At 41.6% G+C, this 12,630-nt stretch overlaps 1 protein-coding gene across 6 annotated transcripts in view; it reads left to right on the forward strand.

Annotated features, from left to right (window-relative positions):
- DCLK1 (doublecortin like kinase 1) overlaps window positions 1-12,630 on the forward strand; it is a 338,012-nt gene that overhangs the window by 322,155 nt on the left and 3,227 nt on the right. For 3 of the 6 annotated variants that reach the window (XM_036090978.2, XM_036090979.2, XM_036090981.2), the window contains one exon: window positions 1,955-2,028. The exons of the other annotated variants lie outside the window; for them this stretch is intronic. In XM_036090978.2, the coding sequence (XP_035946871.1) occupies window positions 1,955-2,028 (74 nt within the window). The remainder of the gene's footprint in view (window positions 1-1,954; window positions 2,029-12,630) is intronic. 6 annotated transcript variants of the gene reach the window in all.

Consider the following 12,630-nt stretch of genomic DNA (forward strand, 5'->3'; position numbering starts at 1 on the left):
TTGTTCCTGTTGTCATTTTTTTCTTCTCTGCTTTCCACCCCCTCCATCATTAAGACCAAAGAAAGGACAAATGATAACTTTATATTAAGGTTGCAAGAGGTCCTCAAGTTGGCCAGGAGAGTAATTACCAGCTGGAGGCTTGCCGGGATCATCTGGCCCTTCTAAAAGGAGAAAGGGTGTTCTGACATTGAGGTCAGGCAACGTGATTAGGTGGAAACCCATTGCTGTCCTTGTAACTGCTGCCTCTCAGAAAGACTCCTTTGTCCCTTTACTACCTTTCCCAGTAGTTGGGGGATTAAAACACACACACACACACATACACACACACACACACACACACACACACACACACACACAGCAGAACAGAGAAAGGGAAACAAAAGGTTATTAAAATGCAATTTATAGACATAAAATGGAATTAGAGATGACATTTTAACGGTGGACTTCTTGGGAGCTGAGGGAGGGAGGGAGGCATTATTAGATTTGCTCAGCTTGATGAAGAACCGATGACTAAGATGTCAGTTCCAATTTATTTTTCCTCATTTAATTCTGTTTATTATTTTAACCGATAATTTTCCTAATGCTTTAAAGTTCTTCTTTTGCATTTTGCTCATGCAAATGGAGCATTTCCGTCTAATTGAACGAATCCATACTAATCAGTGTGCAAATAATTGTGATTCTGGGAAGCTGAGTTGTACACGGAGTCCCACTAGCGCGTTCCCGTGTGTCCTGTTATGGGACACTTTGCCTGTAGATGGCAACAGAGGACTAGTTACTAAGTAGCCAACTCTGTGAACTAAAACAAAAACGCGGGACTTCATATGACTCCCGTTTAACCGCAAGGGGACTTGGATTTTTTTTTTTCCTAAATGAAACGAAATGCACTTTTTTTTTTTTTTAGGATTAAAATCTCACATTGCTGTTCTGTGAACACTGGGATAGCCTAGTTTATAATCAGAACACCAACCACACCCCCCAGCAGTTTTTAGTTTGAACACCTGGTGCCCCAGCATGTTGTTGCAATGCCTTTGTGAATTCAGAAGTAGAAACTGTGAGCACGGCGCTGGTGCCACACTTGAAAGCACTCATGAGCGGCTCTCTAAAGAAAAGCGTGCAAGTTGCATCCTCTCAGGGGACGGCATGGGGGTGTGGGCATACAGCATGATTACTGTTTTCCAACTGGGGGACTGAATCTTTCATTCCTAGGTAGCCAAAGGCTGACATCTTATTCCAGGATGAACAACTTTGAGAACTTACTCTGTCTTCTATTTATTGTACCTTTTGTTGATCATAAGCACTTAACTGTACATACGCATTTTTAACATACAGTGAAAATTCTTTTTCCTTTTCTTTTCTATATTTTCAGAGAGAAAACTTACTGTTTTATATTATATCTTTTTAGTTCTGAAATGTAATTAAGATTCACCTTTAAGAGTAGCTCTGCTTTTGAAGATTAACTCTTAAAGAAAGAAATCCAAACTGTTGTGACTTGTGAGGGTTCCTTTCATCTTTTATTTCATATGCATGAAGCCCTCAAATTTAAGCCTGATGGGGTAAGATGGGGAGGAGGGAGTCCAATCTGCTTTCTCTTAGGTGACTAAAATGGATTTCAGTACTTTATTTAATTGTAACGCATTTTCCATTCTATGGCATATGAAGAGGTGTTTATATCTTTTGAAATTGAGAGGACATTATTAAATGTGCATTCAAAACCTTGTCTGACAAATTAGATCTATTCTAACAAATTGGCCTCCGAGATATTCATGAGGGATTAGTGTCTTTTCTTGCCTTTTTATTTTCAATGTGCAGATTTAGGATATTAGCTAGTCACCCTGCAAAAGAGGCATGGTAACTATATCTCAATATATAGTCAATGAAGAACAGCTTGGTCTGGAGTCGTAATTCTCTAGCACAATGTCGATCCACTGAGTTGCCCCCATTTCTCTCTGCTCAGCTGGACCACGGGTTTACCATCAAGAGATCAGGGTCTTTGGACTACTACCAACAACCAGGAATGTATTGGATAAGGTATGAGATGGTGCAGCTCAACAGTCAGTGTTTCCATGGCAACGTGCTGGCAGTCTCCATTAACCAGTTCCTTCAGTGGATAAACATGCTTTTGATTTGTTATCCAGTCCATATGCTGCTTTATCAGTTTCATTTTAATCTTGATTGAGATGCCACACCCCCTCATTCCTTTTTTTCACCCATTATTCACACTGACATTTGCCAGCTTTCTTTCCATTGCACATGCTCAGTATCAATTTTCCTTACAGTTAAAAGGACAGTATATTTAGCGTTAATGCCAAAGCCTTTTCCTGATGTTGTTAATTAAAACAATGATTTCTGGTGCTCTTCTGTCCCGTAACAAATGGAAGAACAATAGTGCCTTAGTGTACGTTCTATAGAAGTATATACTGTCATTTTAAAGTCATCAAGCCCAACCTTGACCTTACTAGATGGATGAAACAATGCATTTACACGTTAGCAGTAGAAGCTCCTCCAAGTACAATGGGCTATAGAATGCATTGTGTGTGTTGGTAAGCTTGTGTTTTCAAATTCTCCACCTTTCTGTTTTGTTTTGTTTTCGTTTTATTGTTACCTCTCTCCCCCTGGAAATCCCTTTATGTACTAGCTATTGCATGAATCTATTTTTCAATATTTTGTAACTGTCAGATTACTTAGCTGGCTTATCTGCAGAAGCAAACGGGGCTGTGTATGGGAGGTATCGATTTTTTTTTTTTTTAACTGGGTTAAGAATTCTATCCAATCATTTTCTATTCTAGTCAACTGCCCTGGCATTTCCTTCAAGGGGTATTGTTTGTGTCTCTTTAAGTTATCCACAGGCAGGATGGTTTTTGATGATTTGGAAAATTTACTCGGAGAAGTCCCAGGGAACTTTCCTCCTCCATCTTAATGTTTCTGAAATGATCTGCTGGTAAAGCTCCACATCTTTGTGTTTGCTAGGGAAAGTTCAGTATTTGTTTCCCCCAAATGATGGAGCCTATCTGCAGTAATGTAGTGGCTACCTGATGTTTTTTTCATGGATTAGACTACTAAATTTTACAAAAAGAGAAATATGTATGTATGTGTGTTTATATATATGGGTGTATGTGTATACACATACACACACATACAATACATAATTTTAACCCCCAATAAATTATTCCTAATTTTTATTTCTACACTCAAAACAAAGGACTTAAGGAAGCAGTAAAGGGCACACTTTGACAAACTATCCAATATACTAAAATCATGATAATTTCCAAGTCTGTTTAAAGCAAGAAAACACCTAAACTTAAATGAAATGTTTTACCATCAGGTTTACCCAGAAGCCTGTTTCTGTCTTGTAGACTGAGAAGCATGCAGGAGTTGCAACACAACCTTTCTTATTTACTTAAGTAAAATAGCTTTATAGGTATAGCAAGAACTTTGTTTTATTTATAACCTTTTGGGGGGATTAATCATGATTTGCCTTTATGCAGACTCTTCTTTTTGACGTTTTAATGTAGAATATGGTCCATTCGTCTTTTACTTTTTACTGAAAGATAATCTGCATTCAGAAGGGTACAGGTATCACGAATGCACGTTCCAGTGAATTCTCACAAACGGAACACACCCCTGTAAGCAGGACCCAGATCGGGCACAGAGCATTTCTAGCACCTCCAGAGACCCCCTCCCTCCACCCCCCAGGAGGGTCACGTAGCCCCAAGGGTAAACACTGACCGGGACTCTATCCACATTAATTAGCTTTGCCTGGTTTTGTACTTTATATAAATCAAATCACACCATGCTCCGCCCTTTTTTTTTTAAATTGTATGCCTCCTAACCTCAGGCATAGTAGAAAAATATATATGAGTAAAGTTGATCTACAATTAAAAGTATGCATCAAATATGTCTAATTACAGTTGTGCATGTTTGTATAACAAAAACGGCACATACAAATATATAATTTCAAAAAGAAAACTCTAGAAAATGACATTGCTAAATTTGTGGGAGTAAGGGTGGGAGCAAAATGCCAAGTAAACACAATAATTAATAAACATAGCCAAGTAAAAAAAGGCCATTTGACTAAAATCCTAGTGATGGTTCCCATCAGCAGACAAAATGACACATCCCTGAATAATGGGCAGGAGCAGATGGGAGATAATCTCTTTTTTCTTCCACACATAAACTGCTCTGTTTTCCAGCTGGGGGCAGTAACAACAATGTTTATAGTTAATGCTGTAGTAAACAGCAAACCCAGTATGTAGAGTTAAATTGGAGAAACGATGCTAAAAACTCATCGGCATATATGCTTAATTAGGAAGTTTTATAATGCCATTTAGCCTCAGAACGAACACACTCTCCTCACCGATTGCAAATGCTTGCCTTTTATCTCCACGGAAGTGGGAGCATTTGTCTAACCACGGTGGCAGCCAACTTCCAACATAAACAATCATTACAGGCAAACATCCCCGCTCCCGATTGTTATGTTTACAAGTGCTCGTGGCTGTTTTCGCTACTCTGAGCAGAACGCTTGGGAGTCGCGGTTGCTTTTTGTAAAGCAGCTCACATCAGGGCATAGGCTAGAAAAAGCATCTCTTCGGGGTGCCCAGAATTGTCATGTCCCTCTTAACAGGCTTTTTGGTGATGGTGGAGAAATGGCGGGGGTCCATCTTCCTCTTTCTGCTTCGTTCTCTTGCCTCTTAACAGAGAGCTGCTTCCAAGCTGTAGCCAAGGGAGCAGCATCGTGCTTGGCCCGTTTTTCCAGGAGACCTTGCTCCTGTCACCTTGAGTCCAGAGGGGACCCTCCCCCAGGAGTGAGCTGCCTGGGCCATTCGGCTCCCTCATGGCCTTACTGCAAGCCACTGGAAAACATTTACATCTCATTACATTCCCCACCCCCCACCCGGTCCTGAAGATGCGTCCTGATCCAAAGGGGATGTGGTCACACATATTGTGTGCCTCTCTCAAGTGAAGCTGTCCCTGGCAGGTGCTGTGGCCAACAGCACATGAAGAAGAACCCTGCATCTTTTGCAACGGCCAGAACGGGGTAACCCGATTAAATAAAACAAACATCAAAACAAGACAGAAGCTAAAAATGCTAAATACGATAAAACGCGGAGGTGAGCTAGGACAAAAGGGTGGTTGAGTTCCCAGGCATGACGTGACTCAAATGTGCATATTGGATTCAAGCACCGTCCTGAAACAGTGAGTAATGAGGCAGAGCGGTGGCAGCCCCACGCAGTCTTTGCAAGGCTATTAAATGCTGTCATGCTCGGCTGTTAAAAGGAATGGGGTCAGTTAAATGCATCTTGCTTGGTGTGGGTCTGAAAGACGAGTTCCCACGAAAGCCAGGGAGGAACCCCAGCGTGGTGCCAGGAGGGCTCCTAGGCCAGCCTCAGCCCCAGCCAAACGCCCACGGCAAGTTGCATGCGTTGTGGGCTGTTTCACTGCACGTCGCCTTGGCCTTGCTCGGCCCTTGAGAAAGCGCTCCCCGATGAGAGAGCACTGCCAGAGGGACGAGCAGATGCCTCTGTTCCAGCAAGGATTAACCACCCTACTCCACGCTAGCCCCGAGACTCCCTCTGTAACAGAGAGTTTAACACGTAGAGGAGACAGAGATTTAAACTTCAAAACCCACCCAAACTGTGGTTACAGAGAAAAGGATCAGGCAAGTAGGAAGTTTGCGTTTGCAGCCTTGATGTTAAAAAGTGAAGCCGCCAAGAGGCTCAAAATATGGGTGATGCCTCGCACTGTCCTTCCACAAACGGTATTGAGAGGAGCACAGAGAGAGCGAGACGTCTGTGTTCTTTCCCCAAGTCAAACAGGTTGCTCACTGTTGGAGATTTTCTTTTTCTTTTCAGAGGCCTCTTAAGAGAGGATGCCAACCATATCTCTCTGTCTTTTTAAAAATATAACTTTCTTGTTACTGAAATGAGAAGTGGCCATGGCATTCCAAGACTTACTAATTGGCTGTAAACTGAAGCAAGATTTTATACTTCTCCTGACATCCTCAATGATTCGGTATCAATCGAAAGTTTGGTGGTATCCTATCCTATTTATTTTTGACCTTGCTTAGGAACCTCTTTTTTTCTTTTTGATTTAAAAAAAAATCTCCACTCATCTACATATTTATTCCTGCCATACTTTGACTCCAAACATTCCCCAGTGATGGTCACTGATATGCTATAGGTTTTATTAGGTGTAAACATGTAGGAAAGGAGAGTCATGAAGAACTTAATCATGAGTATAGACACACTGTTATTTATTCAGAAAGAGTGCAAATGTCCATCTGCTGAAGTCAGACGATTCTCGAATTCATGTGAGCCACATGACACTTTCAGAAACCAAAAAGTCTTGAAAAGTGAGATGAAATGAACTTGGGCCAAGATTGGCAGCATGGCGCGAGGAGAGTTGGCCACTTTGCTGTCAGGAAGCCCGGGTTGGGGATCTAGCCCATGGTGCTTCCCGCCGTGTGACCTTAGGCAAGTTACATGGTTTTCTCTGATTCTCCATTTCCCCATCTATACGCATGAGAAGAGTATTACCGACCTCCCAAATCTGTGGTGAGGATTAGAGCTGCCTATGCCAAAGTGCCTTCACCGACCCCACAGCCCAAAGGAAGAGCTCAGAAAAGACGGCTTCCCTCACAGGGTCTCCCTCACTTCCACGAGAAAACCATCCACTCCACACAGCAGCCAGATTTTCCTGAGAAAACGGGTCTCCTCGCTGCAGATCGAAGCATTTGTGATTAAACTTGAACTTTTTTGATGCTCTGATTGGGAGAAACTGCTAAGTAACTTACAGGATTCATGAGCATTCGTGGCATTAAATTTTACTTAAGGTAGTCTATTGCCAAAAATCCTAGGGAAGTGTAAGTTTTAAATGTTACCCTCTAGGGCAGAGATTGGCAAACTACAGTCAATGGGCCAAGTGGCACCCACTGCCTGTTTTCGTGAAGAAAGTTTTATTGGGAAGCAGCCACACTCATTCATTTATAAATTGCCTATGGCTGTTTTTGTCAGAGAGTTGAGTAGTTGGGTCAAAGAATTGTATGGCCTGCAAAGGCTAGAATATTAACTATTTGGCCTTCCCAGAAAAAATTTTTTGACTCCTATTCTAGGGGGAAAATGTTTCTAAATTAAACGCACCTTCTGGTGGGCTTGTTAAAATCTGTATCTCTACCATTTACTGGAATGCCTGGCACATAGGAGGCCCTCAATAAATATTTGTTAAATTAATGAATAAATGATTGAACTGTATAATCAAGGGACCATTAATATAGAGAAACCTTAATTTTGAGGATAAACATGTTTTTGAAGGATTTGGAGTAAATTCAAGTTTGGACAATCAAATTACATATGAGATGCTCTAGGATAGCATTCCATTTATAGCAACCTGAGAGTAAGTCTTTCAGTAAAGCTAAAAAGTTGTTTTTGTAAAAAAGGAATTACCCATGACTTATCTGCTTAGTAAATTCTAAATTTTTATAGATTTTCATCAGATTAACTATGGCTGTGGTTATGCTTTAGTTTACTAGAATGATGAAGGAAAACCAAGATGGCAGCTCAGTTTAGCTTCTATTATGAGAAAATCAGGGTCTGTAGGGCAGAGGAAACACATGAATTTTGTCCTCTAGAAGCCTGAGCTCAGCAAGTGGCTATAATTTTAACCCTCTGGTGGGAGGCCATGGGAAACCCATTGTAGAGAACAAGGACCATTTGGGATTCCATTAAGAACAGAGCACCAGGAGGAGCCTATGTTTAAGATGGTGGAGAAGCATGGGGGCGGCTCTGCCCCTGGGAAGTAAGGAGTAACATTTAAGAGAGTCACACCTAGAAAGTAGCTTAGAAGGCTACTAGGTTTCATTCCACAAGACATCCTTTTGCCATTTTAATAGTCTTCACTTCAGGGAAATACCATGTCATATATCCAGATACGGTGCAATTCCTGGCGCGACCCCAAAAGGATATTAAAGCAAAACAAAACAGAATTGTAACAAGCATGACAGTAAGCCAAATAAAATGAGGAGGGTGGATATCTCAATCGATTTGCCAGTTTAATTTTACTAGCAGGCAAAACATTTCCAGAGTGGCAAGGAAATCGTAACTCAGTCCCTACAGAGTGAGGGTGAGCAAGGGGAAGGGTTCCTGAGATTAATGCCCCAACAGCTGCATCCTCAGTTCAGTCTCCTTGGTGGTATGAATAATGGATGGGCTAAAAGGCAAAATGCACAATAATGTTCTTTTATTAATGAAATGAAGACGACTTGTGATGGCTAGCAATAAATTAAGAGCAGCAAAAATGGAAAATCAGGCAACGTTTGCCTCTGAAAAATGCAGTTACTTAAATGCAATAATTACTGCCACGACAGAAAACATTGCCTCACAACTTAAATGAGGTGCATCCCTTGCAAGTCCTGCGCGTATATTGCAGAACAGAATTAGTTTTGATCCAGAGACTGCAAGGCCTATTGTTTGCTAAGAGAAAAACGTAACCCATTAGTGTAGATTGATGGTGATATTAAGCATATTCATAGTATTTCGTAGGTGAAACTTTCCCTAGGGATCATGCACTGTACCTCCCCTTTAGTCTATGGACTGGGGAACTGGGGCTCACTGTGCTTAAGAAACATGTCCAAGGACACATAATCAGCTGAGCTAGGACAAAAAGCTAATTCTCCTGACTTACCCCTACTGCTGCTTCCAAGGGGATTAAGCTAAAGCCAACCAGACAAGACAAACATTGCAGACATGTGGGTGATGCAGACTGGCAGAAACAAAGCTAATGTTCTGGTTCATACTCTTGATTCATTCCTGGCTTTCCTCCCGCATGCTTTGTTTTGCCTTCAACATCGCATAGATATGCTAGATGGCTATGTCCTCCATATTTATGCTGATTTCCGAATGTAATGTCAGAGATGAAGATTTAAAATATCTGAGCGCTCCGTGGAGGATAGTATCGTTCCACTGTAATACAAGAGGCCAGTGACCAAATTCATTAGATGTCTCTATTGTCGGAATGTATTTCCTCAGTATTAGGCAAGCGCTGTCTTTCATTCATGCGTTCCTGCTGTCATGGCCGGCACCAAAACCTGATGGATAGTAATTTCTCTTAAGATTTCTAACTACTGTGTGGGCAGCCACCTGAGTTGCCAAAGTCACCAGCATTATTTTCCCATTCCTCGGTTTTCACACTGGATCTAGCAAGCTCCTCAGGACACTGTGAGACCCAAGGGCTTACAGTCTGAGGTAGGCATATACAGTTTCTTCTGTGTAGGACAGGTTTATATTAGTTTCTCCTTATCATTTTATTTGGTCAACTATTTGTACTGTTTACCAGGATCCCCCAGTGCACTATTGTTTAGCTGTAACTCAGTACACAGGATAGCCGTCGTTATTGGGTACATATTTTAAGTAACTAGATTAGAGTTTCATATTCGGTTACTACTGGTCAACTCCAGAATCTCAAGAGATTTCTTGCTCACCTCTAACCTGTGGTAATTAGCACCAAAATGTGATAATGCAGGCTTCAGATTCTTTTGCGAGTTCTTAACGAAGTGACAACTTACTGAGGAAAACACTTGGGGATTCTATTGCAAGTCCGTTCATGTCATTTCTAACAAACCTACTCACTGTGAGCAAAATAACTAACAGAATAATAAATCTGTTAGGAAGTCTTAAGTCTTAATGGAACATCAAGGCTGTACCTGAGGACGACCTTCCCTTACAGAGATAGGCAGTAGGAAGAAGAGACCCTATTTTCTTGATACTGGGAATTTTGGTAATTGAAAAAGAGGAAAGCAGACTTTCAGAAATGGTTGAAAGTGCCCAGAATTTAAATTTGTAATGCAGCACTTAAGAGGAAAAATGGTGTTTGGAATGCTTTTTTTTTTTTTTTTTTTTTGTGGGGGAGGGGGCATAAATTATCAGTGGGATTATATATATTTTTATAGCAATACCTTTTTAAAGTTATGGAAAAGCACATTGTTCTGTTTCCTTGCTGAATTCATCTATCCTGAACTACAAATGCGCTCTACAGAATTCAAGTGTAAAATTGGAACTGTACATACTTTAGAGGCAAGTTCATTTTATAGCCACAATTAAAATTCTAAAAATATGATATATGACAGCTTACCGTGCTGAGAATTTCACAATAAATGATTGTTGAATAGATAAATATATGAGTATAAGAGATATTAACTTTATGTGATGTAACCATTTGGTCACATACATCATATCCTTAAATATTGACTTGTGATACCTTTAAGTTCTTACTTTTTTTTGTATTATACAGTTGCTTTGGCTTCTGTTTTTTTGTTATTCAGAAAGTACATCTGAAAAAGTTTAATCGTGTATTAAGAAATATTTTAAAAAAAAGAAATATTTAATATGTCTCTAGTATGTGTGCCACAGTCTGCTAGGCATTCTCTGGAAAATGCAAAGAAGTTTCAGATTCTACCATCGAGGAGCTTGCATGGTATTTGGGACATATGCACAGAAAGATAATTAGGAGGCAATGTGCAAAAAGTGCCAAAAATTTGGTCAAGACAATACTTGCCTGAGAAATTTAGAAAGAGAAAATGTGATGCGGGAGGTGAAATTTGATCAAATCTTGGAACATAGATAAATTTGAGTGGACGGGAAGGAGGAGAAGTAATTTCAGATAGGTGAGCACCTTGAACCAAGATGTAGGGTGAGAAGGATTGAAGTGTACTCAGAGACACATCAGTTAGGACTTTTTTGATTGCAGGCGACAGACAGCCGAACCAAACTGGCTTAGGTAGTTAGGAAATTTATTATTTCATCTAATCTGGAAGGTTCCAAGGTTTGGTCTGGCTTCAGTGATGGATGGATTCAGCACTCAGTCATGGCCTGGTTTCTTTCCATCTCTCCACTCTGCCTCCCTATATTGGTTTTAGTCTGGAGCTTCACATGGTACCAGGATGTGGGAGGCAACGCCAAGCCTACCATCCTTCCAAAATGGGGATTCATTATAAAAGTGAAGTCCCAGTGAAAATCTCCTTGTGTCCTATTAACTGGGTTGGATACCCATCCTGAACCAGTTGTGGGTATTGGGGAATGCAGTAAGCTTATGCTTGCTCCTGGGTCACAAACCCATCCCATCCTTGTCCCACTCTCAAAGATGAGACCATGGTCGTCTTCACTGGAACCACACAGTGTAGGAATGGGGCATGTCCAAAAGGAAACTGAGGTATGGTTAACTGTAAACAGAATAAATGGATGCTATGTAAGAAAATCAAGTGTCCGCTAATGGAGCATAAGTCTGCAGGTCATTTTGAGTAATTACAGGATCAAGACCCTGGGAGTTTTTCCTGTAAGCACATTGTGAATGTTAGGACAAGGAATTGGGCTTTATGAGGAATTGTAAATAAATTGGACCTGGGGATAATTGACCTGTCAGGTACACAGCAGGATGGACTGGGGCTTGGGTGCTCAAGAGGGAAATAATGTGACCTCTGTGGTATTTCCCCATATTTCAAAAGCTGCCGTGTTTGCAGAGTATCTATTGTGTGCTGTGAACTATGGAGAACACAGAGAGGGTGCCCAAGACTTGATCTTGCCCTTCCAAGAGTCTACAGCGTGGCAGAGAAGACAGTGAATTGGGGGCAATTGTGGTGTAGGCAGGGTGCACAGGGATAGCAATACTAGGTTTCATGGAACACAGAGAAGGAGGACATTCTTAAAGTGAACCACAGTCATGGAGCTGGAAGCAGAGTGAGCAGGAACCCAGGGAAGAGAGGCCTATAGACAGGGACCCCCTCTGGAGCATCTTTGCGAGCAAGTTGGTTGGGAGCCCCAGTCATTAGTTGTGTAGCCTTTGCGAATATTAGGAGGACATGGGTGGGTAGGAAACTGCCTCTCTGTCATCAGACCCAGGGCTCCCTTGGAGTTAACAGACCCAGAATGGGATTGTACACCCAGTGGACACTGGCTTGCTGTCCCTGAAGGAGAGGGGTTCTCGGGCCGTCAGCATGGGAAAGGCCTGGTCTTTGGGCGTTTGATGGTCAGTGTCTTCTCCCCAGCTCACTCTGGTTGGGAACAAAGGAGTGAGCTACTGGCATATGGTGACTCCATTTTATTCTGTTTCAATAGACTTCAGAGTAAATGGGAAAAAATCTCTCAGGCCTTCTGCAGGAGGAGAACTGAATTCTCTTCCTAGTTAGCAATGCAATTCAGGCAAGTCTCTCCACGTGCCTGGGCCTCAGTTTCCCTGCTTGCAAGGCAGAGCATTGGACAAAGAATACTTTATAAATTCTCTTTCAATTCTAAGAGCCTATAAATCCAACAGAAACAACCTTCACACCCTCATTCCATGACATGTGATCATGACATGATCTATTTCCAAAAATAACTGCTCTGAAGTTACTGGTTAGTAGCGCAACTGAAAGCAGGGGAGCATTGGAGCCCCAATGTTCATCCACTGAGGCGGCGAACATTTAGAAAGCTGCTAACTAGAGAAAGGGGCAGGAGTGGTGAGAACTGACCAGTCAAAGGGGTCAGGGCAAGTGTTGTCCAGGCAGAGAGACAAGTAAGGGAGAGAATGTTGTTGCCCTTATAAGGATCTGGAGAAATGAAAGTGAAAATCAGGGGACTGGAACCATCCAAGCATGGGCTCAGCATT

The sequence above is a fragment of the Halichoerus grypus genome, chromosome 4, assembly GCF_964656455.1.
Source record: "Halichoerus grypus chromosome 4, mHalGry1.hap1.1, whole genome shotgun sequence".
Taxonomy (NCBI): domain Eukaryota; kingdom Metazoa; phylum Chordata; class Mammalia; order Carnivora; family Phocidae; genus Halichoerus; species Halichoerus grypus.